The sequence below is a fragment of the Populus nigra genome, chromosome 6 (genome assembly GCF_951802175.1).
Source record: "Populus nigra chromosome 6, ddPopNigr1.1, whole genome shotgun sequence".
Lineage (NCBI taxonomy): Eukaryota > Viridiplantae > Streptophyta > Magnoliopsida > Malpighiales > Salicaceae > Populus > Populus nigra.
Window position 1 is genome coordinate 5,107,883 of NC_084857.1, and position 21,793 is coordinate 5,129,675.

Consider the following 21,793-nt stretch of genomic DNA (forward strand, 5'->3'; position numbering starts at 1 on the left):
TTTAAAACAACCATTAAACATGGTCAATACTTTCTCTTTTCTAAAATTAATTGGGTGTGGTGGCTAAGAGTTTATGCCAGAGATCATAGTTTTCAGACCTGACCCGGTCTAAGACTTGAGTTTCGGGTTTTAATGGGGTTATTAGGTTTTTACCGGGTCACCTGGATTAATTTTTTTAAAATTAAAATGATGTTGTTTTAGTAAAAAATTAAAAGTCAATGGGTTGCAACCGGGTTTTTGACTGGCTCTTGCTAGGTTAATTAGGTCATACCAAATTTTTTTTTCTCTATTTTTTCTTCAATCTGGTCCAGTTTCAACCTTAAATTGGCTGGATCCCGAGTTGACCTACCGAATCAAACCGGACTCGAGATGGCCAAGTGGATATGAGCCACCAATAAAAATGGATGTAAAGTAAACTATACACGCAATGATATTTCACTTTCCAGTCCAATAATTTACTTACATGCGCATAAAGATTTACGGCACGTTTTTTTTTAAAAGATCTGCTGGCTAGCAAGTAATTTTAGAGCACCCCTAAGTCATTATTTGAATGGATTTATTAGATTATATTATTTTCGATTTATGTTAAAAACATAAAAAAATAAATATTATTTTATGTAATAGTATTTTTAAACATTTACGATAAATTCCAAACAAAAAAAATATATAATTGATTATAAGTATTAAATGACCCTTAATAAATATTTTAAAGACATCATATTCCTGGCAAGTAATATCAATAATTTAATTATTATTGTAATGCTTATTTACCCTGAAAAAAAAAGATTTACTCCGGTTTCAAGATAGAAAATAAGTAACAGTTTTTTTTGTTTTTCCTCCGCAGCAAACATGAGACTTGAATTCTCAGTGCCCAGTTCAATACGAAGTTCAGTAACTTGAAATTTCTAACGACTCATTTGCCCGAGACAGTATTTTTTGACGCCATGCTTGAACACTAGATGAAACCTCAAAGCATATATAATTTATCGGAAGTAATTGCTTGGAAAAATTATCGCACAATCCAAGGCAAGAAGAGTTGCCTGTCTTTCTTCGCTGTTTCTTGGCCAAAAAGGAAATGAAATTTAAGAACTGAATTCATAGAAATAACAGTAGCAGTGTCCAAGAGAGCAATCAATCATCAATTCTCATGAGATATCATGCTGATTCACTTCAAACACATTTCGAGTTAAATAAGAACCCCATTCAATCTCCCACCAGGCAGCCCGGTCTTTGGTAGTCCCTTTCCAGGCCTGCAAGAACAATCAACCAGAAATGTCAAAACTTGCTAGCCAACCTCAATCTCAACTTCCCAAAAAGGATTAGACCTCTTAATTTTATCCCATTCCCTCTTGCAGCAATGAAACAGAAACCCAAAACATAGATAACGGATGAGGAAAGAGTTTAGGGTAGGAAAAAACCAAGAAAAATATACCGCGAGTTGAACCCAACTTCTGGGTAAATATTATTGCCAGGTTAGAAGACATAATTTTACAGCTTTGCTTTGACTGACAATCTTGCCCTAAGCTCCTCAGCTACGGCATCAATGAACTCCTCTGTGTTCAGAAATTGAGACCTACTAACTCTGCATGGGTACAAGGCTTTTAGACTAGTGAAAGCTCAAGAGCGATAGCGAAACTTCAAAATGAAATCACCTTTTTTTATTTCGTTCCTTACCTGGGACCATGAATAAGAAGTGCAAGATCCTTGGTCATCTTCCCTGACTCGACAGCTCCAATGCAGGATGCTTCTAGTTTTGCAGTAAAATCCAATAGTTTGACATTGCCATCCAACTTTGCCCTGATAATATGATCATGGTCAAGTTCTCATCCAAGGTTTCAAGGGCTGTAGATAATCCCATTCTTGGAAATTCAAACAATATAGTCAGCATAGACATTGTGTCGTCTGATTAAGCACTATTAAATTACCTGTGTGCAAGACCTCTTGACCATGCAAAAATCGATGCTATGCTGTTGGTGCTGGTTTCACCTCCTTTCTGATGAACACGGTAATGGCGAGTAACCGTGCCATGGGCTGCTTCTGCTTCAATTGTCTTTCCATCTGGGCACACCTGGAATCCAATTGAGATTTTTATATAAAAAATTCAAAGGAGAGGAAAACAATTAAATATAAAAACGAACACCGCAGATATACCAATACTGAAGTCATCAACCCAAGAGATCCAAATCCTGTACCCATAAAAAAAAATTGTTTAAGAAGATTCAACAAAGCACTGAATTCCTCAGTGTCAACCCTCCAGAACAATTCGCTAACCACAAAGGCAACAAAAGAAGATAGATAGGTACTGTTGCTAGGGTAATCAGCAAACGTGATCCAAACCTTGGGCTAAGAAATCACTCTGCACATCTCCATCATAATTTTTACATGCCCATACATAACCCCCTTCACTTTTGAGTGCATAAGCAACCATATCATCGATGAGACGATGTTCATACCTACAATTCAACAATGTGAGTAAATAACAGGTTCCTCAAATTGGCCAAACTAACCACCATCTGCACAAAAATTCTCACCAAATTCCTGCAGCCTCAAACTTGGATTTCCATTGAGTTTCATAAACTTCCTGGAATATGTCCTTGAATCTTCAGAAAAGTCAAATTAGGAAAATGTCAATAAAGAAGATGAATGCCAGCCATGTAATTTCTCATAAAAGAAGCAAGTTCAAGATCAATGACCTAAATCATCCATCCCAACATATTACCTTCCATCATATTTTTTAAGAATGGTATTTTTTGTGCTAAGATAAAGTGGCCACTTTTTCAAGTAAGCAGTATTCATTGAAGCTTCAGCAAAAGCCTGGATGGACTGTTTTCCAAATCAAATGGAACAATAACAGTTAATGACTTCTAAAGGAAAAGGAAGAAAAGAAAAACAAAAGAAAAGAAAGAAACGAAGAAAAAAAGAATCAGAACCTCATCAGTGTTATACATAGACAGAGCTACACCTCCAGCTCCTTTGAATTTGAAAACCTCAAACTCTGTCTTTTCATTGTGTCCATCAGGTACTGCATAAATTGCAATAACCTTGACATGATGAGATATGTAACTTGCAGCAGTTTTGCAAGTCTCCCACAAAAGTGAAATTAACATGCAATTTGCAAGAACCCAAAAGTAGTGAATTTTAGAGCCAACTGTTGGAAACAGGAAATTTACCAAATACTAGCTTCAGTTTGCCAGGTCCTTGGATAACTGTATCAGTTGCTCTGTACTGGTCACCAAAGGCATGCCTTCCTATGCAGATTGGCTTGGTCCAACCTGAAAGGGAAAAAAAAAGCTTGTGTTGCAGTCTTGTTTTCAATCAATAGAAAAATGATCCCAAATCAAACAGAAAATCAAAAAGTCATTGCAGACCTGAAACAAGCCTTGGAATGTTTTTGCAGATAATTGGTTCTCTAAAAACCGTACCTGTAGTATAGCCAAAAAAAGAAGAAGTTAGGCTCCATAGTAAATACAGGAGATTAAAGAGGCAGTAAAACATAAATAAGGCAAGTTCATTCACCATTTAAAATGTTGCGAATTGTCCCATTTGGACTCTTCCACATATTTTTCAAGTTAAACTCCTTAACACGGCCTTCATCTATCAGACAACAAAGCAAACTACCTTAAGTTCAGCAATGATCAACAAAAAAAAACCACGTACAAGTCTGTCCACGATCCTTAAAAGAGTCAGTATACCTGGAGTTATTGTTGCACACTTAATAGCCACATTATATCTACAACGAATAGGGACAAAATAGAAAAAGTTTCAGTCTTTAGCATAATTCTGAGTCGATTTAGCTAGTAGGTATGAAAAAATATTAAATAATAACATCACCATGAAGGATGGTGATGGTAGTTAGCAAAGCATAGTATTGTTGAAGAGGAACTCGTAAAAACAAAAGAACCAAAGAAATATCGCATACTTGAGAGTCGCCTCAGCACTTTCAACGGTAACTCTATCATCTGTAGCATCCCGATTAGGCAGGCCAAGGTCAAAATACTTGATATCCAAATCCAAAAATGGGAAAATAAGCTGTAAAACATAAAACCAAGTACCAAAAACAACAAGAAGAATCATATAATAAGGCACCATGGGGTTGTTCCCAAAACAACAAAAAGCATTTAGAAGACGAAAAAAGACCTTGTCCTTGATTGATTTCCAAATAACTCTAGTCATTTCATCTCCTGTGTAGATAAGAAAAAGAGATCATAACAATCATGTATTTATAATTCCAAAAGCAAGGCTCCAAAATTTATAAGCTGACCTTCCCAATTTAACATCATGGTCAGTCAAGTGACAAAGTGATCCAAAGTGAGTGAGGGCAGAAAATCGTAATCAAAACCCAGAAAAAAACTACTGTACTGGGTTTTGAAATTGAGACACTCAGTTTGATAGTTATATATCATCCCACGCAAAGAATGTAAAGAAGAAGAAGAAGAAAATTGGAGAGAACAAACCGTCCATTTCAACGATGGGATTGGTGACCTTAATTTTATCGAATGCCATTTTCACTTGCTGTCTCTGCGTGATCACTGCAATCATAAAACAACTAACAACTACAACTACAACTACAACTACTCGTTGGAAATTAAGAGACGTAAGAAAAAACGAGGCAAAATGATCGTTGGGTGGAGCGTGTCTGTCTGAGTGAGTTTGTGTTTTTATATCGGTGCCGTTGCCACTAAAGTGTAATGACTAAAAAACTGCCAGATTTTAGTTGCTCCAGTTTCCAAAGCCCACTGGGCTCTGTCTATTACACCAAACCTGCTTTTGTTTTGTATTGCATGACTAGGAGCATCATCTCGAGAAGAAACTCATTAAGAATGTGATACGAACCGTATTTTTTTAAAATTTAAATTTTTTAGTTAAAATTTAATATAGTTTATATATTTTGAATATTTTTGATATACTAATATCAAAAATAATTTTTAAAAAATAAAAAGATATTATTGGCATGCATTTCAGTACGAGAAGTTATTTGAAAAACAATCGTTACCACACTATTAAATATACTCATGAGACTCATGTCATGTCATGAGGGTGCAAAATACAAAATCTAGTTAAATTTGTGTTTATTATTCATTATTGTAATTGAGATATGCTTTTTATTTATATCTTGTTTTTTATTTAAAAAAATTATTTTTTTATTTTTTAAAATTATTTTTATTAAATTAATTAAAAAAAATCATTGTTACTACATCTCATCATCTCGTTTCCATCTCTTTTTTTTTAATAACTTGGGTGTTCGAGTTAGCTTACGTGCACCACGATTAATCTCCAGGCTCACTGAACATTCTACAAGTCTAGTAAACAGGTAAGTTCATATCCATATACACAAAGAGAATTGAACCCAAATAAAAAAAAAAAAAAAAACAAGTCTCTTCCTTCGCTAGACAAAGCTGTCTTAGGACGTAGCTCTTTGTTGGGTGCTAAACATTAACATCATCACGTTTGTGTTGTTGTCATAAGTTCAGTTTTTCATATTGTCTTTCAGCATGATGGGTACATTATAAGATTAAGAGGTTCTTTAGCATTGAATTTCCACTTGTTTTTTTATTAAGATTTATTTATTTTGTTCTAAATTAATGTTTTTAATATTTTTTCATAGTTGTGATATGTTAATGTCAAAAATAAATTTAAAAAAATAAAAAAAATAATATTTTAATATATTTCTAAGCAAAAAACTCTTTAAAAAATAACCACTACCACATTTTTTTTACACACCCCTAAGTATGTATCTTGCAACATGATTGATTTTTAAAAAAATATCTTTAAATTGAAAACATATTAAATTATGTTTTGTAGTTTTTTTTTTTAAATTTTTAACATTATTATACTTGAATCATTGAAAAACACAATTTATTTATTTAAACTAGTTCCAAATTGTACCTGCTTTGAAAACTAGGGGTCAAATATTTTTATTTCCTATAAAAAATGTATATCTAAGTTTTTTCAAAGTATTTTTTTAGTTTAAAAAATCTAAGTTCAAATAAAAACAATTATGCATTCATGTAATTAAATAAATTAAGAACTATATGTGCAAATAAATAAGTCATTAACGATACTTAAAAATAAAACTTGAAAAATCGAGAGACAAATGTAGATGAAGATATTTAATTTTAAATGACAGAATATTTACTTGGTTGTGTTTGCTAAATTTATTTATTAAAATAATTTTTTTATTTAAGAAAACGATAATAGAAATAAAGGCATAAATTACATTGATCGAATAAAATAACAAGGAACAAAAAAATCATGTATGACTGCACATATTAGAAATATTATTTGAAAATAATTTTTTTTATTTTCAAAAATAAAGTTCACCAATACAAAAGATAAAAAAAATTATGCATGAATTAAAAAAACTCTTCAAATTTAAATATATAACTAAAAAAATAAGCATTTCTCTCCAAACAAAATAAAATATAGAATAAGCACTAATTTAAATATAAATTTAAAAAATTTAGAGAAAAAACCATTAATTAAAAAAATAAAAAAAAATCATAAGTCAGGCCAGCCCCATCTAGATCAAAACAAATCATTTTGAGTTACTGAAATTGTATAATTTACATGATTTTTAAAGCTCAGGGATTAAAGTATATTTTTTACGAAACTCATGGCATAAAATCCATATTTGATGTCTTTTTCATTTCAGTCTTTTTTCTTTTAATTTTATATTTTCATAAAAAATCAAAATCAATTGATTTTCAATTAGAATTAAAACACTAAAAAAATATTTGAAAACCAAATTAAAAAAATATAAATTTTTGTATAGGTCATCCAAATAATACAATAATACGTGAGAGATTAAAGAAGGCAACCTTGTACAATAATAAAAAAATTCCTTAATCAATGCAATTTTGGAGAACAAAAGCCTTGTAGACACACCCTAAAGAAATTTTCTTTGTACACTTTCAGTTTCTCTCATAGATTGCAAGTTATGGATCGGGCAAAATATGGAAAGGGATTGTTCCTAAAAGTATTCAAACTCTATATAAGATTCATTTTTATTTTCAGGAGGACTAACATCGTTCTTATCACCTCCAACGTCTGGCCCTTTCTTGTCAGCTGGGGGTGCTTCTTTGCTAGCATATTGTGAGAAGTCTACGGATTCGGGTATGTGTGGAGGCAAGGCACTTCTGACTAGAGCCCAGTTCACTCCTTCGAAAAATGGATGCTGTTTTATCTCTGTGGCACCCCTTTTGTATGCAATTCTTTTATGGGGTTCTTTCACTAGAAGTCCTCTTATCAGATCACGAGCCACCATGCTGACCTGTGGATTCTCTGGAAATCTCAATGGCTGCCCAACAACATTGAATAATGTAGCTCTGTTTCCTTGTCCTTTGAAGGGTGTTGTTCCATGCAATAGCTCATATAAGAAGATGCCGAAAGTCCACCAGTCCACTGCACTGCCATGACCTTCTCCGCGTATGATCTCAGGGGCCAGGTACTCGTGTGTGCCAACAAATGACATCGATCGTACGTTTGTAGGCTCTGCCATTAATTCTGGCATTGACCCTCCAACGAAGAGTCCAAAGTCTGATTTGGATTTTCGATTCTTTTTACCAGGCAATATGCGTGGGAAAAATGTTGATGGTTGCATACAACCTTGCACTACAGATTCATCATCCAAGATGCCGCCGCCGCCGCCGCCGCTGCCGCTGTTTACATGCACAGATGAAGACTTGACAAGGGTTGGACTAACCGAGCAACGAAGCGATAAATCAAAGTCTGAGAGCATGATATGTCCTTCGTCTCTAACTAGCAAATTTTCTGGCTTCAAATCTCTGTATACTATGCCTAACATGTGCAGATATTCAAGTGCCAACAACACCTCTGATGCATAAAATCTGTTAACAGCAAAATAACTTAGAACATCTCACATCCATTTGCACAAGAACTAAGGAATTTGTTACGTGAAAAGCGAAAAAAAAACAATTTTGATCATTTGATTCATGAAAGAAAAGATTCAGCTTTTGTTTCCAACAAATCTGAGACCAAAGACACCATTGATCGACTTACATATGATGAACCTGTCAGAAACATAGAAAATTTCTCTACCAAGGGTGAAGGAGAATAGCCACTATGTCTATAGTTTTTCCCTTTTTTTTTCTTGAAATTAATGTTTATGATAATGGTATTTTATGTATCCCATCACTATCAAATCCAACTGCAAAGTCAAGGGTAACGGTTTAATTTCTATCCATTTTAAATGGAGAAGGGGTGAGGGCTTGGATTTTGGAGAATTAGCATAATCATATAGTCGATCAACCTTTAACAGCAACATCTTTGCATTCAACTGTGCTTGAAATAACTTGTAAAATGTAACTTTCTAGGTCCAATTATGCAACATAAAGGCGCTAGAAGCAGCATGATTATGTAAAAATAAAAACTAGCGAGCACAGATTGTGAACAATGCTGGGAAAGATGCAAGGTCCCGAACTGCTGCTGATCTAACCTAAGCCTCCATTATTGCAAAATTGGCAGAATCCTATATCAGCATATAATTAACACATCGTCAGACTGGCAGACTGAAGACCAATATTCAGATAATGTTTGTTAGAATATAACTACAAAGCTCAATATCACAAGTTTTGATGATATAAAGAAAAAACATAGCAGAAAATGAGGACTCACCGTGCTGCTTCCTCAGTAAAATGCTTGTTAGGTTGCTTCTGCCGAAGAGAATGAAGATTACCTCCACTGCAGAATTCCATGACAATGCAGTAGAACTTATCAGTCTCGAAATAAGTATATAAAGTGGGCAAGAATGGGTGGTCAAGAAGTCCAAGAATCTCCTTTTCAGTCTGTGCCCTCAATAGCTTGTTTCTACTTGCAAGAGAAGCCTTGTCCATTACTTTCATAGCAAAATGGGCATTAGTCCCTCTAAGCTCAACAAGATAGACACTACCAATGTCACCGTATCCAAGGCGCTTGAGAAGCCTAAAGTTGCTAAGACCGATTGTACCTCTGGCAGTGGCAAACTGAATGGCTTCCCATCTGACATCACCCCCTGTGTGGGGCTTGTTTGCCCCACCGGCGCTCTCTAAACTGTTGGAACGGGTAGAGCTTCTGCCACTCAAATTGGCATGGTTGGTAATGGAACTAAAAGTCTTTGCTTCGTTTGTCTTCATGTTTGCTGGCAATGCAGCTGTTGCTGTTGCTCCAGCTGCTGCTGAAGTGGTTTTTGAAGGTGTTCTTGGGCTTTGAATCGCGCTTTGATTAGCACTAGCATTTCCCACAGGCCTGCTTAATGGATCCATCTTTTTGGGATCTAAGTGACGATTAAAAGTTACATTTTCAGTAATCTTGGTAAATCTGGTTTCCCTTGGTGAACCAGAACCTGAATTTGCACTGTATTTTCCTATTAGATCCGTTTTCTTGGGTTCTTGGTAAAGAGGATTGTTACAGATTATATTGGCATCAATACTCTTGCTAAACCCCTCCATCTTCTTTGTTTCACTTTCTACTACTTTTCGTGGCATGCAACTCATCTGCAAAAGTACACAGAATGATGTATTAATCACAAAAGAACGCAACAAGTTGCACAAATTTGCAAAATCCGTCACATTTTAAATCACAGCCCGCAAGGACAACAATTATGAGCTTAAACATACCTCGTATGAGTCAGGCCCTTTGTCAGGCTTAGAAGACATTGATGGCGCAACACGAGACCACCCCTTAACAGGAATTCCTGATTGCCAAAAAAGAAAGAAATGCAAATCCATTAGTTTCACAATGAAATAGACCGATGCCTTAAAACCGATTTCTCAAATATACATCAGCAACAGCAGCAGCAACAACAAAAAAAAAAAAAAAAAAAACCCTGCTCCTATTCCTGGAACAATGGTAGAAGGTTACCATCTGAAACAGTAGTTTTTTTGCGAGCTGCTAAAGAATTGTACATTGTTAAATGTTAACTTTCAATTTTGATCGGAAAGGTTGCATTGCATTGAATATCATAGCATATACGGAGCTCATAACCAACGATTAAGGTACCTATAATTTGTGTGTGGTGTGCACGTATTATGAGAAAACATATACAAATTCGATCATCGATTAAAATATGTGCATCTCAACGTGGGATTGACAACATTCTGTGACGTAGGATGACAAGTATCCACAATGTACAATAAAAAGGGAACAAAGGGATTGTAAACAGAACAAAAGATCAATGAAAATGCCATAACAAAAAGAAACTCAAATGAAGAAACACATTGAAGAGATTGCAGACCAACCAGCAGAATCTCAAAATTGCATTAACAAAAGAAACATGTTATTGGTTATGATTGCATCTGGCTTGAGATGGAAGGGAAAATGGTATTTCATTGCATAATCTGCAAAGAGAGAAACTGTCTAAATAAATAAATAAAATGGTGGTGGTGGTTACAAAGTTAAAATGTAAAAACGAAAGCAAATGAGAATGAGTTGGATTTTATATGGACCACCACTCGTCGTCGTCATCATAGCAGGAGTGGATTTTGTTGTTAGTCTTTATTTGAATATTTTAGTATTGGTTTTTCAAGATTCGGAGAGTTTTGTGGAAACAAATTCCCATAAATAAAGCAAAAATAAAATAAAATAAAATAAAAGGAACACCCAAGTACCATATTCTATTCTAGCTAGCTCTTCAAGCTTTGTAACTACTAAACTACGTGGGGAGAGGAAATAAAAAGAAGGGGAAACGGTCATAGCTATGAATAAGGGGTGGATATCCGTTTAATCCTCCTTATTGTTTTGTGAAAAATAGGGAAAATAGAGGTCCTTCTTCATTTCACATCCTCTCTGCCCACCACTACTCTCCAGCTCTGCATTCTCGTTGAGATTTGCTGTTATATCGTCATTGCCTCATTGGCAACGTATGCACAAGTAAACAAAAATGCAGCTTTGCTAAAAAAAATGTCAACATTGTTTATTTCATAAGTTGAAGTGCGCTCTTTGCCAATATCGAGGGGGGAAAAGATTTTAGTACATTACAAATCGAAATATATAATGAAATTGCTTCCCTCTAAGAAATAATGTGTCGTGAATGCCAAGTTCACGTGTGGATTTGCAACAACAGAACATGGTTTATTATTCGTTAACCTAATCATAGCCTGCAGCACAAGCTGTAGCTCACATCACCCGGCAAGTTTTATGACCCCCACCACAGTTTACATCTACGTGTAGGATATTCACCGGTTGCAATCCATGAGGAGCATAGTGATTTGGTGGTGTTGCCCCGGAAGGACCATGGTTGCATGTTGGCATTGGACCAGTAGGATCACAGTTGGGTGGCAGTAGAGGCCTTTGAGCCTTCTCCTCACCCCATCTATTGCCGCCACAGCTGAACTCAAAAGCGTGGCAACAAGGAGGTACATTTTTCGTTGTGGGATCACATCCACCACTACCATTACCAAAGGGAGCAGGACCTCTGCTGCTGCTCGCACCACCGATATTACCATATTGGCCTTGACCAAATGTATTCAGAGGTGGTGGGTTGTGCCCATTCATAGCTCCATTACTCCCTTTAGGCTCGTGCAAATTGTTTGTATTGATGTCCGTGGCATGATCAATATGACTGATATCACCGTTGTCATTGAAGGTCATCTTTATGTTGTTGGTTTGGTTTAGCTCCAAAAGTTTCAACCTTTTATTCTCAGCGAATTTTTGCAGTTGAGCCAGCTGATCCAGATCGATTCCATTTTGTTGAGCATCAAAAAGTGCATCTTGAACTCTCTTACCTCTGTTATCAGCGTTGTTTTGGTTCATCAAGAGAGGTCTTGGTTCCCATAGAAGATGTGCTTTCTTCCCAATCTTTGCAAACTCTTCTATAAGTACATGAGGGTCTACTGTACTTGAGACTGTCACCTTCCCTTCATTCGCATCTATGTGGATGGAGTGCACACCTAGCAAATGAAAAAAGGAAAAACGTAACAAATTCGGTGCATAGCAGTTCAATCTTTTGGTTTCTTCGTATACATGACTAGAAGAAGGCTGTGCAGCATAATAGACCAGTAAAAAAGAGACCTTGAGTTTTCTGCAATTGTTTCCTGATCTTCTTGTGGCAATTTCCACATGCAAAATTCATTTTCAGGACACATGTCTGCAGCCATATTTCAAACATGTATACTTAACAACAAAAAGAAAAGGAAAAAAATAAAAAGTTGCAATCTGAGCACATTTCATTGGACATTCTTTGTAATACCTGAGGAGCAACTGAAGGGGCAAACGGCTCACGTTCCATAGGAAATTTGCTGTAGTCCTTAACAGACAAAAGTTGCGAGTTAGTTACTTGTCCCGTCGCCCCCAGAGAGTGCGTTTTATTCTTTGTTCAGAAGGCTGATAGAGATGCCTTGAAAAACCAGGGGGGACGCGGTGACATTTATTTGCATATAAAGATCTCTATGTAAATGTAGAAATAAATACAAAATCAGTGTCATGCGAGTATTTATGGTGCAGCTATATGCGTTCATGATGCTGGATTGCTCAAATATTGTAGTGCAGACATGTAAGACGTTAACTAAGAATGATGAAAGCCTTCAATGATAATTTTTTATGCCTGGGAAGTTGGACAACGTTCAACTCTTTTATTAGTTTCTCGGGAATCAAATTCCAGCAAGATCAAGCCATTATCATGCAACCAATGTTCCGGATTTGTTAAGAAATCTACAACAGTCAAACGGAATAACGAAGTATAATTTCCAAAATCAATTGATGATACCAGAATTAATGAATTTTTTAAGGTGTGATAACAAACAAGATATTAGCTGATGATTTCATTTAATAAGTTGAAGGGCACCCAGGGCAAACTTCAGGAGAAAATAAGTGTGTAGTGAAAAGGCACCATACAAGTTTTCAAATCAAAAGTTGTAATTGAAATACAAAGGAAATATGCAATTCAATAATTGTCATTTATTTTCTCATACAAGCACAACGGAATCCAACATCAAATCTAAACCAGTACAGAGCCTTCCATCACAGTAACAGCTTTCCCCCGCAGCAACACTCTCTGGTTCTGCTCATCTACGTGGATGTCCAATATCCCAGTCCTAGGAGATGCCTGAAGAAGATAAACAAAGTAAGCAATGTATGATTTTCTAAGACTACTATCTTTGAGAGAGGAAGGGGAGGGACTACCTGATATGCCATAAAATCACACTTTCCAAGTTTCTTGCTCCAATAAGGTGCTAACGCACAATGTGCACTCCCACAAACAGGATCCTGAAGAATTCAAACTTGTAAAATGAGGAAGTATTCACAGATACAGTTTTATTTAGCGAGAGCGGTCAAAGTTTCACCGTCTATTTTCAGTTACTGAAAATTCAGTGTTTTCTGGACCAACAACATTCAGCAATGAAGGGATTCAGCAAAAGAAGACAAATCAGGTGGGTTTATCCATTAAGGTATCAAAATTGATGCTGGTCAGGTAACCTAGATTCAGGACAGTCTTTAAGGTGGTAAAGCATACAAAGCGGATGAAAGAATTTAGCTGTCAGCATCCTTAACATTTTGGCCATCATGTTCTATTCAATTTGCAGGTATAATACTCATCAGATTTGGTGAAGGCCTGATATTTAATGTCAGGAACTTCTTTCAATTACTTCAATCAATTAGGAATATCTTTACTGCAATGGAGGGTATTTAGAATTAGAAGTCTGAAGAGCATTCTGATGAATGAGACAAAATGCCAATAAAATTACCTCATTAATCCCAAGTTTTGGGCAGAAGAAACGGCTATAAAAATCAAATCCAGACTCTGGTGGAGCAACTCCAGAAACAATTACCCCCCTTCCAGGACATTTAAGTATCTCGCCAAATTCTGGATTTATTTCTGCAACATCTTTACCAGACGGCAAGACAACCTGCAAAAAAGGACAGGCTATTATTTTTGGTACACAAATGAACTCAACATTCAACCGAATACATATGGTATCATATCCGGATACAAAAAATGACATACATGGAAGGTTCGAGCCATTCATGCTAACAAAACATTACTCTTTTAAAGTAAGGTCAGTGCTTAGTTGCAAATTTATGTGAGAACATAACGAATAAGAGTTGCAAACGGAAGTATAAAAATGTAAATAACAAAACATTAAATAGAAAGGGAATTGGCGGTATTACGAAGAGGTCACCGAAGGTTGTAGTCTTCTTGAGATCAATTATTGGAGCAGAATTCAGTGCCTTAGAAATCGACACGGCGTCTATCGAGAACTCCGTCGTTGGGACAATTGGGAAATCTAATTCAATGAGAAAGCTCTCTTTTGCTTCACCATTCGAGACATTCTCAGGGTTGATACTTTCAGGAACTTTCTTAGCAGTTAGGATCCCAGATAGCGTGTCAAATTCAATAATGTCAGAATTGACCAAGCCATTTGAAAATAGTGCGTGTGAAGCAGCTAATGTTGCATGGCCACAAAGCTTAACCTGTGAATGGGGAAAGGATAATAATTCAGAATCCCTCTTTATTATAAATCATCCACAGCAAAATACAAACAGGAAAACTTGCATTTGTCATACAGTACAATACAGTTAGTAAAATTGTAGCTAAAAATTGTTGTTTGTTTAAGGGCCATTAAAAAGTAATGAACTTGTTAGTGTCTTCCATGTAAATGAATGAAACCATCGAATTGGCCAAAAATATTCAAAACCACGCCACCCGATTGATCCAGAAGTAGTTTACACTCCTAACGACAATAAAAATTAATCACCCACAAAAAGAGCAATCACTTACTAGTTGAAAATACATTTACAAAAAAAAAACTAACAAGAAAAAAGAAGTGTTGACCTCGGCAACAGGAGTGAACCATTTAAGACGGAACCTAGGATTGGAAGTGACAGCAACATCAGTAGTGATTGGTGTCAAGTAACATGTCTCGGAGATATTGAACTCAGCCGCCACAGCTTGTAGCCATTTTTCATCCTTTTCATAGTCAAATAAACATACAGCAGCTGGGTTTCCCTTGAAAGCCGAGTCAGTGAATGCGTCCACCACAAAGTATTTCACAAACTTCTTTCCCATTTGTGAAGTGATTCTGTGGAGTTAAAAAGGAAGTTCTTCTGTTTTGGAGACGAAGCTGAAACGAAAGGTCAACTAAAAACGTGCAAAGCTTTGAAGGGTAACTGAGTTTTGTTTGTGGGCCATTGTCCTTTTACACCTTTACCCTTGCCTTGTTTTCCATTCTACTCCTAGTTTCAATGGATTATGCTTTGCACATTTTAAATTAAGCTATCAATTTAATTTAATTTAATTAATAGTTTAAATATCATTTATAATTATAGTATAATTTTTAAAATAATATTTATCTACTTATAAGTGAAAAAGAAACTACCTAGCATCTTAATTTATCAAAAAAATAATATTTAATTGTAAATGATGTTTTCTTTTGGTTCATATATATATATATAAAGTTTTGTTAGTTACAGTATTTATTATTTTATAATTAATAAATAATCTCAAATTATACTAGTTTAATTATTTTTTATTAGTATAGACTCGACCACATGTTTTTGATAACTTTAAAATCTTAAATTTAACTTCATAACTTACATTACATACATTTTAACTAGACGGCATGCCCATGTGATTTTACAACTTGTGGCATATTTATGTGTTGTTGTGGGTTTGTGAAAAAAATAATAAAAAATATATGGAGAAAAATTGTTGGAATCTATAATGTCTTCAAGAAAAAACTACAAAACTAAATTCTTAACTAGATTAATATTAAAAAAATAAAATGAACAGATAAAATTTTAAAAAAAATCATAACAAAAAAAATAATGCAAGGAAACAACGTAACAATCTATAGTGTTTCATGATAAAATCTACAGTTAAAATTCTCAACCAGCTTAATATTAAAAATAATAAAATCAATAAAGATAATTTAAAAAAAATCATATAGGAAAACACTGTAGCAATCCATAGTGTTTTAAAGAAAAAAAATTATGAAGTTAAATTCTCAACCAACTCAATATAAAAAAAAATAAAACTGACAAAGACAATTTTGGAAAAAAAAATTAAAAAGAAATCATAAAAAAAAAAAACAATGTGGGAAAACACTGTAACAATCCATAAGTGTTTTAAAGAAAAAAAACTACAAAGCTAAATTTTCAACTAACTCCATATTAAAAAAATAAAATCAACAAAAATGATTATGAAAAAAAAAACAAAAAAAAATAAAAAAAGAAGAAGACAATTTTGGGAAAAAAAGAAAAAAAACAAGTGAAAAAATATACAGTTGTAATTCTCAACAGCTCAATATTAAAAAAATAAATTTGACAAAGATAATTTTGAAAAAAAAACATGTGGGAAAACACTATAGCAAAACAAAAATCATATGGGGAAACATTGTAACAATCCACAGTATTTAAAAATAAACTACAAAACAAAATTGACAAAGACTATTTTGAAAAAAAATCATAAAAAAACAAGTCATGTAGAAAAACATTATAGTAATTCATAATGTTTTTTTAAAAAAACTTCAGAACTAAATTTTCAACCAGTTCAATATAAAAAAAAATTGACAAAAATAATTTAAAAAAAAGATAAAAATAAAAAATAAAAAAAAAATAAAAAAAAGAAGACAATAAAAAAAAAGATAAAAAACCTGTAAAGCCCAAAAAAGAAGGGAAAAGGCGGAAAAAATATGAAAAAAAAGAAAGACAAAACAGAAAAAAAAACAAAATCAAATAAAAAAAAAAGAATGTGCCGTGAGAAAGCTACCACACCTTTTAGAGTATTAGTTAATTGTCTATTTTTTTTCTTTAAATATAAAGTAGGATAGAGGAATTGGAGAAATCTCAAATTAATCCTAAACTATGTATTGATTTTCATTTCAGTCTTCAAGAAAAAGAAAATTCTCCAATTAGGTTTTCAAAGGATCAAAATTCTTTAATTTAAGTCTCCGCGTCATCAGCAATTGTGTTTAATCTTCACGTGTCTATCACATGCGACTTTCAACTCCAAATAATTTTTCGAAATCTCAAATCAATCCCTCGATTATATAATAATTAATAATTAAGTGAAGCCTCACATTTCAATTTTTCAATCACTTCAGAAAGAGAACCGACTAGCCACTAAATTAGCAAAACCCTCACATTTCAATCACTCTTAAGAACAAAAATAAATAAATAAATCAATACAAACAGTTTTTTTTTTAAAAAAAAAAAGACGTAAAGAATTAAAAAAGAATCTACAAAATTTTTTTTTAAAAAAAGAATCAATACAGACGCCCAACATTCTTTCGCCATCCCGTTTTCTGACACGGTCGAACTAAACCTGGAAAATATATTTGACTGCCTCCCTCCTCTTTTAGTTAAAAGACGGAATCTTAAAAAGTCTCTGAAAAGTATACAAAACAAAACAAGTTTGGTTTTTTGCGCGCTTCCCTCTCCGTCTATCGAACAAAGCAGTAGTGAAAATTACTAAATACTCTATGGGCAAAGAATGTTGGGCCATAAAGGTACGGAAGCAATTGCGCCGCAAAAGGGGCTCATCCACTTGGTTCAAACCTGCTTTGATTCGGGCCTCATACAGCCCATGTTAGAGGAGACAGCTGAAGGCAGGGGTAGCAGAGCAGCACATCGATAACCTTGTGCACTGCAACCCAGAGTTAAAAAGGTCTTGAATCAAAAATGAAGTCTTTGGTAGAGAAATCAAGAACGGTAGCTGTAGTAGAGGATGGACTCTGTCACGCCACCGTCAGCAGCAGCTGTGCATCCAGTAATCGTGCCGCTCTCATATCTGCTGGGGACATGTAGGGGCCAAGGAGAAGGTGGCTATCCCACCATCAACTCTTTCTCTTATGGAGAAGAGCTCCATTTCTCTTCCAATCCTGGCAAGGTATAGCTTCAATATTTCTTTCCCCTTAGTTTTGACTTTGACCATCAGCAAATACTGAGTAGGGTTTCTCTTGTAGCCTGTGATAGCTTATAATCAAAAGACTTGGAAACTCAATTCTGGAGAGCCTATGCATGCCGAGAGTGGTTTCATTGGACATTCTTTGTAATACCTGAGGAGCAACTGAAGGCGCAAACGGCTCACGTTCCATAGGAAATTTTCTGTAGTCCTTAACAGACAAAAGTTGCGAGTTAGTTACTTGTCCCGTCGCCCCCAGAGAGTGCGTTTTATTCTTTGTTCAGAAGGCTGATATATAGAGATGTCTTGAAAAACCAGGGGGGACGCGGTGACATTTATTTGCATATAAAGATCTCTATGTAAATGTAGAAATAAATACAGAATCAGTGTCATGCGAGTATTTATGGTGCAGCTATATGCGTTCATGATGCTGGATTGCTCAAATATTGTAGTGCAGACATGTAAGACGTTAACTAATCAGATACGTTTCAAATAAAATAAAAAAATTCCTCTAAATTTTTCTATGAAGATGAATGCCTTCTGCCAAATCTTTCATTAGAATGATGAAAGCCTTCAATGATAATTTTTTATGCCTGGAAATTTGGACAACGTTCAACTCTTTTATTAGTTTCTCGGGAATCAAATTCCAGCAAGATCAAGCCATTATCATGCAACCAATGTTCCGGATTTGTTAAGAAATCTACAACAGTCAAACGGATTTAATCCATTAATAACGAAGTATAATTTCCAAAATCAATTGGTGATACCAGAATTAATGAATTTTTTAAGGTGTGATAACAAACAAGATATTAGCTGATGATTCATTTAATAAGTTGAAGGGCACCCAGGGCAAACTTCAGGAGAAAATAAGTGTGTAGTGAAAAGGCACCATACAAGTTTTCAAATCAAAAGTTGTAATTGAAATACAAAGGAAATATGCAATTCAATAATTGTCATTTATTTTCTCATACATGCACAACGGAATCCAACATCAAATCTAAACCAGTACAGAGCCTTCCATCACAGTAACAGCTTTCCCCCGCAGCAACACTCTCTGGTTCTGCTCATCTACGTGGATGTCCAATATCCCAGTCCTAGGAGATGCCTGAAGAAGATAAACAAAGTAAGCAATGTATGATTTTCTAAGACTACTATCTTTGAGAGAGGAAGGGGAGGGACTACCTGATATGCCATAAAATCACACTTTCCAAGTTTCTTGCTCCAATAAGGTGCTAACGCACAATGTGCACTCCCACAAACAGGATCCTGAAGAATTCAAACTTGTAAAATGAGGAAGTATTCACAGATACAGTTTTATTTAGCGAGAGCGGTCAAAGTTTCACCGTCTATTTTCAGTTACTGAAAATTCAGTGTTTCTGGACCAACAACATTCAGCAATGAAGGGATTCAGCAAAAGAAGACAAATCAGGTGGGTTTATCCATTAAGGTATCAAAATTGATGCTGGTCAGGTAACCTAGATTCAGGACAGTCTTTAAGGTGGTAAAGCATACAAAGCGGATGAAAGAATTTAGCTGTCAGCATCCTTAACATTTTGGCCATCATGTTCTATTCAATTTGCAGGTATAATACTCATCAGATTTGGTGAAGGCCTGATATTTAATGTCAGGAACTTCTTTCAATTACTTCAATCAATTAGGAATATCTTTACTGCAATGGAGGGTATTTAGAATTAGAAGTCTGAAGAGCATTCTGATGAATGAGACAAAATGCCAATAAAATTACCTCATTAATCCCAAGTTTTGGGCAGAAGAAACGGCTATAAAAATCAAATCCAGACTCTGGTGGAGCAACTCCAGAAACAATTACCCCCCTTCCAGGACATTTAAGTATCTCGCCAAATTCTGGATTTATTTCTGCAACATCTTTACCAGACGGCAAGACAACCTGCAAAAAAGGACAGGCTATTATTTTTGGTACACAAATGAACTCAACATTCAACCGAATACATATGGTATCATATCCGGATACAAAAAATGACATACATGGAAGGTTCGAGCCATTCATGCTAACAAAACATTACTCTTTTAAAGTAAGGTCAGTGCTTAGTTGCAAATTTATGTGAGAACATAACGAATAAGAGTTGCAAACGGAAGTATAAAAATGTAAATAACAAAACATTAAATAGAAAGGGAATTGGCGGTATTACGAAGAGGTCACCGAAGGTTGTAGTCTTCTTGAGATCAATTATTGGAGCAGAATTCAGTGCCTTAGAAATCGACACGGCGTCTATCGAGAACTCCGTCGTTGGGACAATTGGGAAATCTAATTCAATGAGAAAGCTCTCTTTTGCTTCACCATTCGAGACATTCTCAGGGTTGATACTTTCAGGAACTTTCTTAGCAGTTAGGATCCCAGATAGCGTGTCAAATTCAATAATGTCAGAATTGACCAAGCCATTTGAAAATAGTGCGTGTGAAGCAGCTAATGTTGCATGGCCACAAAGCTTAACCTGTGAATGGGGAAAGGATAATAATTCAGAATCCCTCTTTATTATAAATCATCCACAGCAAAATACAAACAGGAAAACTTGCATTTGTCATACAGTACAATACAGTTAGTAAAATTGTAGCTAAAAATTGTTGTTTGTTTAAGGGCCATTAAAAAGTAATGAACTTGTTAGTGTCTTCCATGTAAATGAATGAAACCATCGAATTGGCCAAAAATATTCAAAACCACGCCACCCGATTGATCCAGAAGTAGTTTACACTCCTAACGACAATAAAAATTAATCACCCACAAAAAGAGCAATCACTTACTAGTTGAAAATACATTTTAAAAAAAAAACTAACAAGAAAAAAGAAGTGTTGACCTCGGCAACAGGAGTGAACCATCTAAGACGGAACCTAGGATTGGAAGTGACAGCAACATCAGTAGTGATTGGTGTCAAGTAACCTGTCTGGGAGATATTGAACTCAGCCGCCACAGCTTGTAGCCATTTTTCATCCTTTTCAGATTCTAAAAAACATACAGCAGCTGGGTTACCCTTGAAAGCCGAGTCAGTGAATGCGTCCACCACAAAGTATTTCACAAATTTCTTTCCCATTTGTGAAGTGATTCTGTGGAGTTAAAAAGGAAGTTCTTCTGTTTTGGAGACGAAGCTGAAACGAATGGTCAACTGAAAATGTGCAAAGCTTTGAAAATTAACTTTGAGTTTTATTTGTGGGTCAGTGTCCTTTTACACTTTTACCCTTGCCTTGTTTTTTATTCTACTCCTAGTTTCAATGGATTATGCTTTGAACGTTTTAAATTAAGCTATCAATTTAATTTAATTTAATTAATAGTTTAAATATCATTTATAATTATAGTATAATTTTTAAAATAATATTTATCTCCTTTTAAGTGAAAAAGAAACTACCTAGCATCTTAATTTATCAAAAATTAATATTTAATTGCAAATGATATTTTCTTTCGGTTCTTTTATACCCAATAATATATATATATAAAGTATTGTTTGTTACAGTATTTATTATTTTTATAAATAATAAATAATCTCAAATTATAGACTCAACCACATGTTTTTGATAACTTTAAAATCTTAAATTTAATTTCATAACTTAAATTACACACATTTTAACTGTCTATTTTTTTTCTTTAAATATAAAGTAGGATAGAGGAATTGGAGAAATCTCAAATTAATCCCAAACTATGAATTTACTTTATTTCAGTCTTTAAAAAAACAATACAATAATCAAAATTTCTTAATATAAAAGCATGTTTGGAAGTGTAATTACGATTATTTTTTAAAAAAGAATTCATGTCGAAATGTATTAAAATAATTTTTTTATTTTTTAAAAATTATTTTTAAAATTAGTACATCAAAATGGTCTAAAATATACAAAAAAAAAATTAATTTTTCACAAAAAAAAAATTAAAAAACATGAATTCACATGTTTCCAAACACTCCTCCACGTAATCTACAATTGTGTTTAATCTTC

The 21,793-nt window shown here is 34.4% G+C and overlaps 5 protein-coding genes across 6 annotated transcripts; all 5 read right to left on the reverse strand.

Moving 5' to 3' along the window:
* Positions 1 to 962: 962 nt before the first annotated feature.
* Positions 963 to 4,665, reverse strand: LOC133696140 (isocitrate dehydrogenase [NADP]-like). 2 transcript variants are annotated; one of them, XM_062118202.1, is made up of 16 exons: positions 4,455 to 4,665; positions 4,138 to 4,181; positions 3,920 to 4,029; positions 3,693 to 3,730; positions 3,517 to 3,594; positions 3,369 to 3,422; positions 3,171 to 3,272; positions 2,931 to 3,022; positions 2,720 to 2,823; positions 2,532 to 2,600; positions 2,338 to 2,453; positions 2,152 to 2,186; positions 1,926 to 2,068; positions 1,675 to 1,797; positions 1,433 to 1,582; positions 963 to 1,250 (listed from the first exon to the last, which is right to left on the reverse strand). In XM_062118202.1, exons 1-15 carry the CDS (start codon positions 4,537 to 4,539, stop codon positions 1,489 to 1,491), a joined length of 1,287 nt encoding a protein of 428 aa, XP_061974186.1. In that variant the 5' UTR covers positions 4,540 to 4,665; the 3' UTR covers positions 963 to 1,250; positions 1,433 to 1,488. The 2 variants fall into 2 exon arrangements, with proteins under 2 accessions (XP_061974186.1, XP_061974187.1); XM_062118203.1 differs by lacking the exon at positions 4,455 to 4,665 and adding an exon at positions 4,262 to 4,435.
* A 2,139-nt stretch (positions 4,666 to 6,804) lies between these two features.
* On the reverse strand, positions 6,805 to 9,937 carry LOC133696139 (serine/threonine-protein kinase RHS3-like). The gene is made up of 4 exons (XM_062118201.1): positions 9,859 to 9,937; positions 9,615 to 9,691; positions 8,635 to 9,491; positions 6,805 to 7,847 (listed from the first exon to the last, which is right to left on the reverse strand). The coding sequence occupies exons 1-4, from the start codon at positions 9,902 to 9,904 to the stop codon at positions 6,971 to 6,973; spliced, it is 1,857 nt and encodes a 618-aa protein (XP_061974185.1). The 5' UTR covers positions 9,905 to 9,937; the 3' UTR covers positions 6,805 to 6,970.
* Positions 9,938 to 10,932: 995 nt separating this feature from the next.
* On the reverse strand, positions 10,933 to 12,589 carry LOC133696558 (heavy metal-associated isoprenylated plant protein 37-like). The gene is made up of 3 exons (XM_062118776.1): positions 12,185 to 12,589; positions 12,007 to 12,082; positions 10,933 to 11,885 (listed from the first exon to the last, which is right to left on the reverse strand). Exons 1-3 carry the CDS (start codon positions 12,221 to 12,223, stop codon positions 11,113 to 11,115), a joined length of 888 nt encoding a protein of 295 aa, XP_061974760.1. The 5' UTR covers positions 12,224 to 12,589; the 3' UTR covers positions 10,933 to 11,112.
* Positions 12,590 to 12,725: 136 nt separating this feature from the next.
* On the reverse strand, positions 12,726 to 15,091 carry LOC133696557 (uncharacterized). Its single transcript, XM_062118775.1, has 5 exons — positions 14,768 to 15,091; positions 14,104 to 14,406; positions 13,680 to 13,841; positions 13,117 to 13,200; positions 12,726 to 13,039 (listed from the first exon to the last, which is right to left on the reverse strand). Exons 1-5 carry the CDS (start codon positions 14,999 to 15,001, stop codon positions 12,932 to 12,934), a joined length of 891 nt encoding a protein of 296 aa, XP_061974759.1. The 5' UTR covers positions 15,002 to 15,091; the 3' UTR covers positions 12,726 to 12,931.
* Positions 15,092 to 18,711: 3,620 nt separating this feature from the next.
* Positions 18,712 to 20,968, reverse strand: LOC133696737 (uncharacterized). Its single transcript, XM_062119013.1, has 5 exons — positions 20,668 to 20,968; positions 20,005 to 20,307; positions 19,581 to 19,742; positions 19,019 to 19,102; positions 18,712 to 18,941 (listed from the first exon to the last, which is right to left on the reverse strand). Exons 1-5 carry the CDS (start codon positions 20,899 to 20,901, stop codon positions 18,834 to 18,836), a joined length of 891 nt encoding a protein of 296 aa, XP_061974997.1. The 5' UTR covers positions 20,902 to 20,968; the 3' UTR covers positions 18,712 to 18,833.
* Between the last annotated feature and the right edge of the window lie 825 nt (positions 20,969 to 21,793).

Bases quoted from the DNA above. Each gene is read 5' to 3' on its own strand.
- LOC133696140 (XM_062118202.1), bottom strand. From the start codon at position 4,539: ATGATTGCAGTGATCACGCAGAGACAGCAAGTGAAAATGGCATTCGAT. The intron at 4,182-4,454 runs GTTTGTTCTCTC...TTATCTACACAG, and splicing joins TCCCATCGTTGAAATGGACG to GAGATGAAATGACTAGAGTT. The intron at 1,583-1,674 runs GTAAGGAACGAA...GTACCCATGCAG, and splicing joins CTTCTTATTCATGGTCCCAG to AGTTAGTAGGTCTCAATTTC.
- LOC133696139 (XM_062118201.1), bottom strand. From the start codon at position 9,904: ATGTACAATTCTTTAGCAGCTCGCAAAAAAACTACTGTTTCAGATG. The intron at 9,692-9,858 runs GTAACCTTCTAC...TTTGGCAATCAG, and splicing joins AAAAACTACTGTTTCAGATG to GAATTCCTGTTAAGGGGTGG. The intron at 7,848-8,634 runs GTGAGTCCTCAT...TGCTGTTAACAG, and splicing joins TTTACTGAGGAAGCAGCACG to ATTTTATGCATCAGAGGTGT.
- LOC133696558 (XM_062118776.1), bottom strand. From the start codon at position 12,223: ATGGAACGTGAGCCGTTTGCCCCTTCAGTTGCTCCTCAG. The intron at 12,083-12,184 runs GTATTACAAAGA...ATATGGCTGCAG, and splicing joins CCCCTTCAGTTGCTCCTCAG to ACATGTGTCCTGAAAATGAA. The intron at 11,886-12,006 runs GTCTCTTTTTTA...TTCATTTGCTAG, and splicing joins ACAATTGCAGAAAACTCAAG to GTGTGCACTCCATCCACATA.
- LOC133696557 (XM_062118775.1), bottom strand. From the start codon at position 15,001: ATGGGAAAGAAGTTTGTGAAATACTTTGTGGTGGACGCATTCACTGAC. The intron at 14,407-14,767 runs GTCAACACTTCT...CCCCATTCACAG, and splicing joins GGTTCACTCCTGTTGCCGAG to GTTAAGCTTTGTGGCCATGC. The intron at 13,842-14,103 runs GTAATACCGCCA...CCTTTTTTGCAG, and splicing joins CAACCTTCGGTGACCTCTTC to GTTGTCTTGCCGTCTGGTAA.
- LOC133696737 (XM_062119013.1), bottom strand. From the start codon at position 20,901: ATGGGAAAGAAATTTGTGAAATACTTTGTGGTGGACGCATTCACTGAC. The intron at 19,103-19,580 runs GTAATTTTATTG...TGAATTCTTCAG, and splicing joins CAAAACTTGGGATTAATGAG to GATCCTGTTTGTGGGAGTGC. The intron at 18,942-19,018 runs GTAGTCCCTCCC...TATCTTCTTCAG, and splicing joins GTGATTTTATGGCATATCAG to GCATCTCCTAGGACTGGGAT.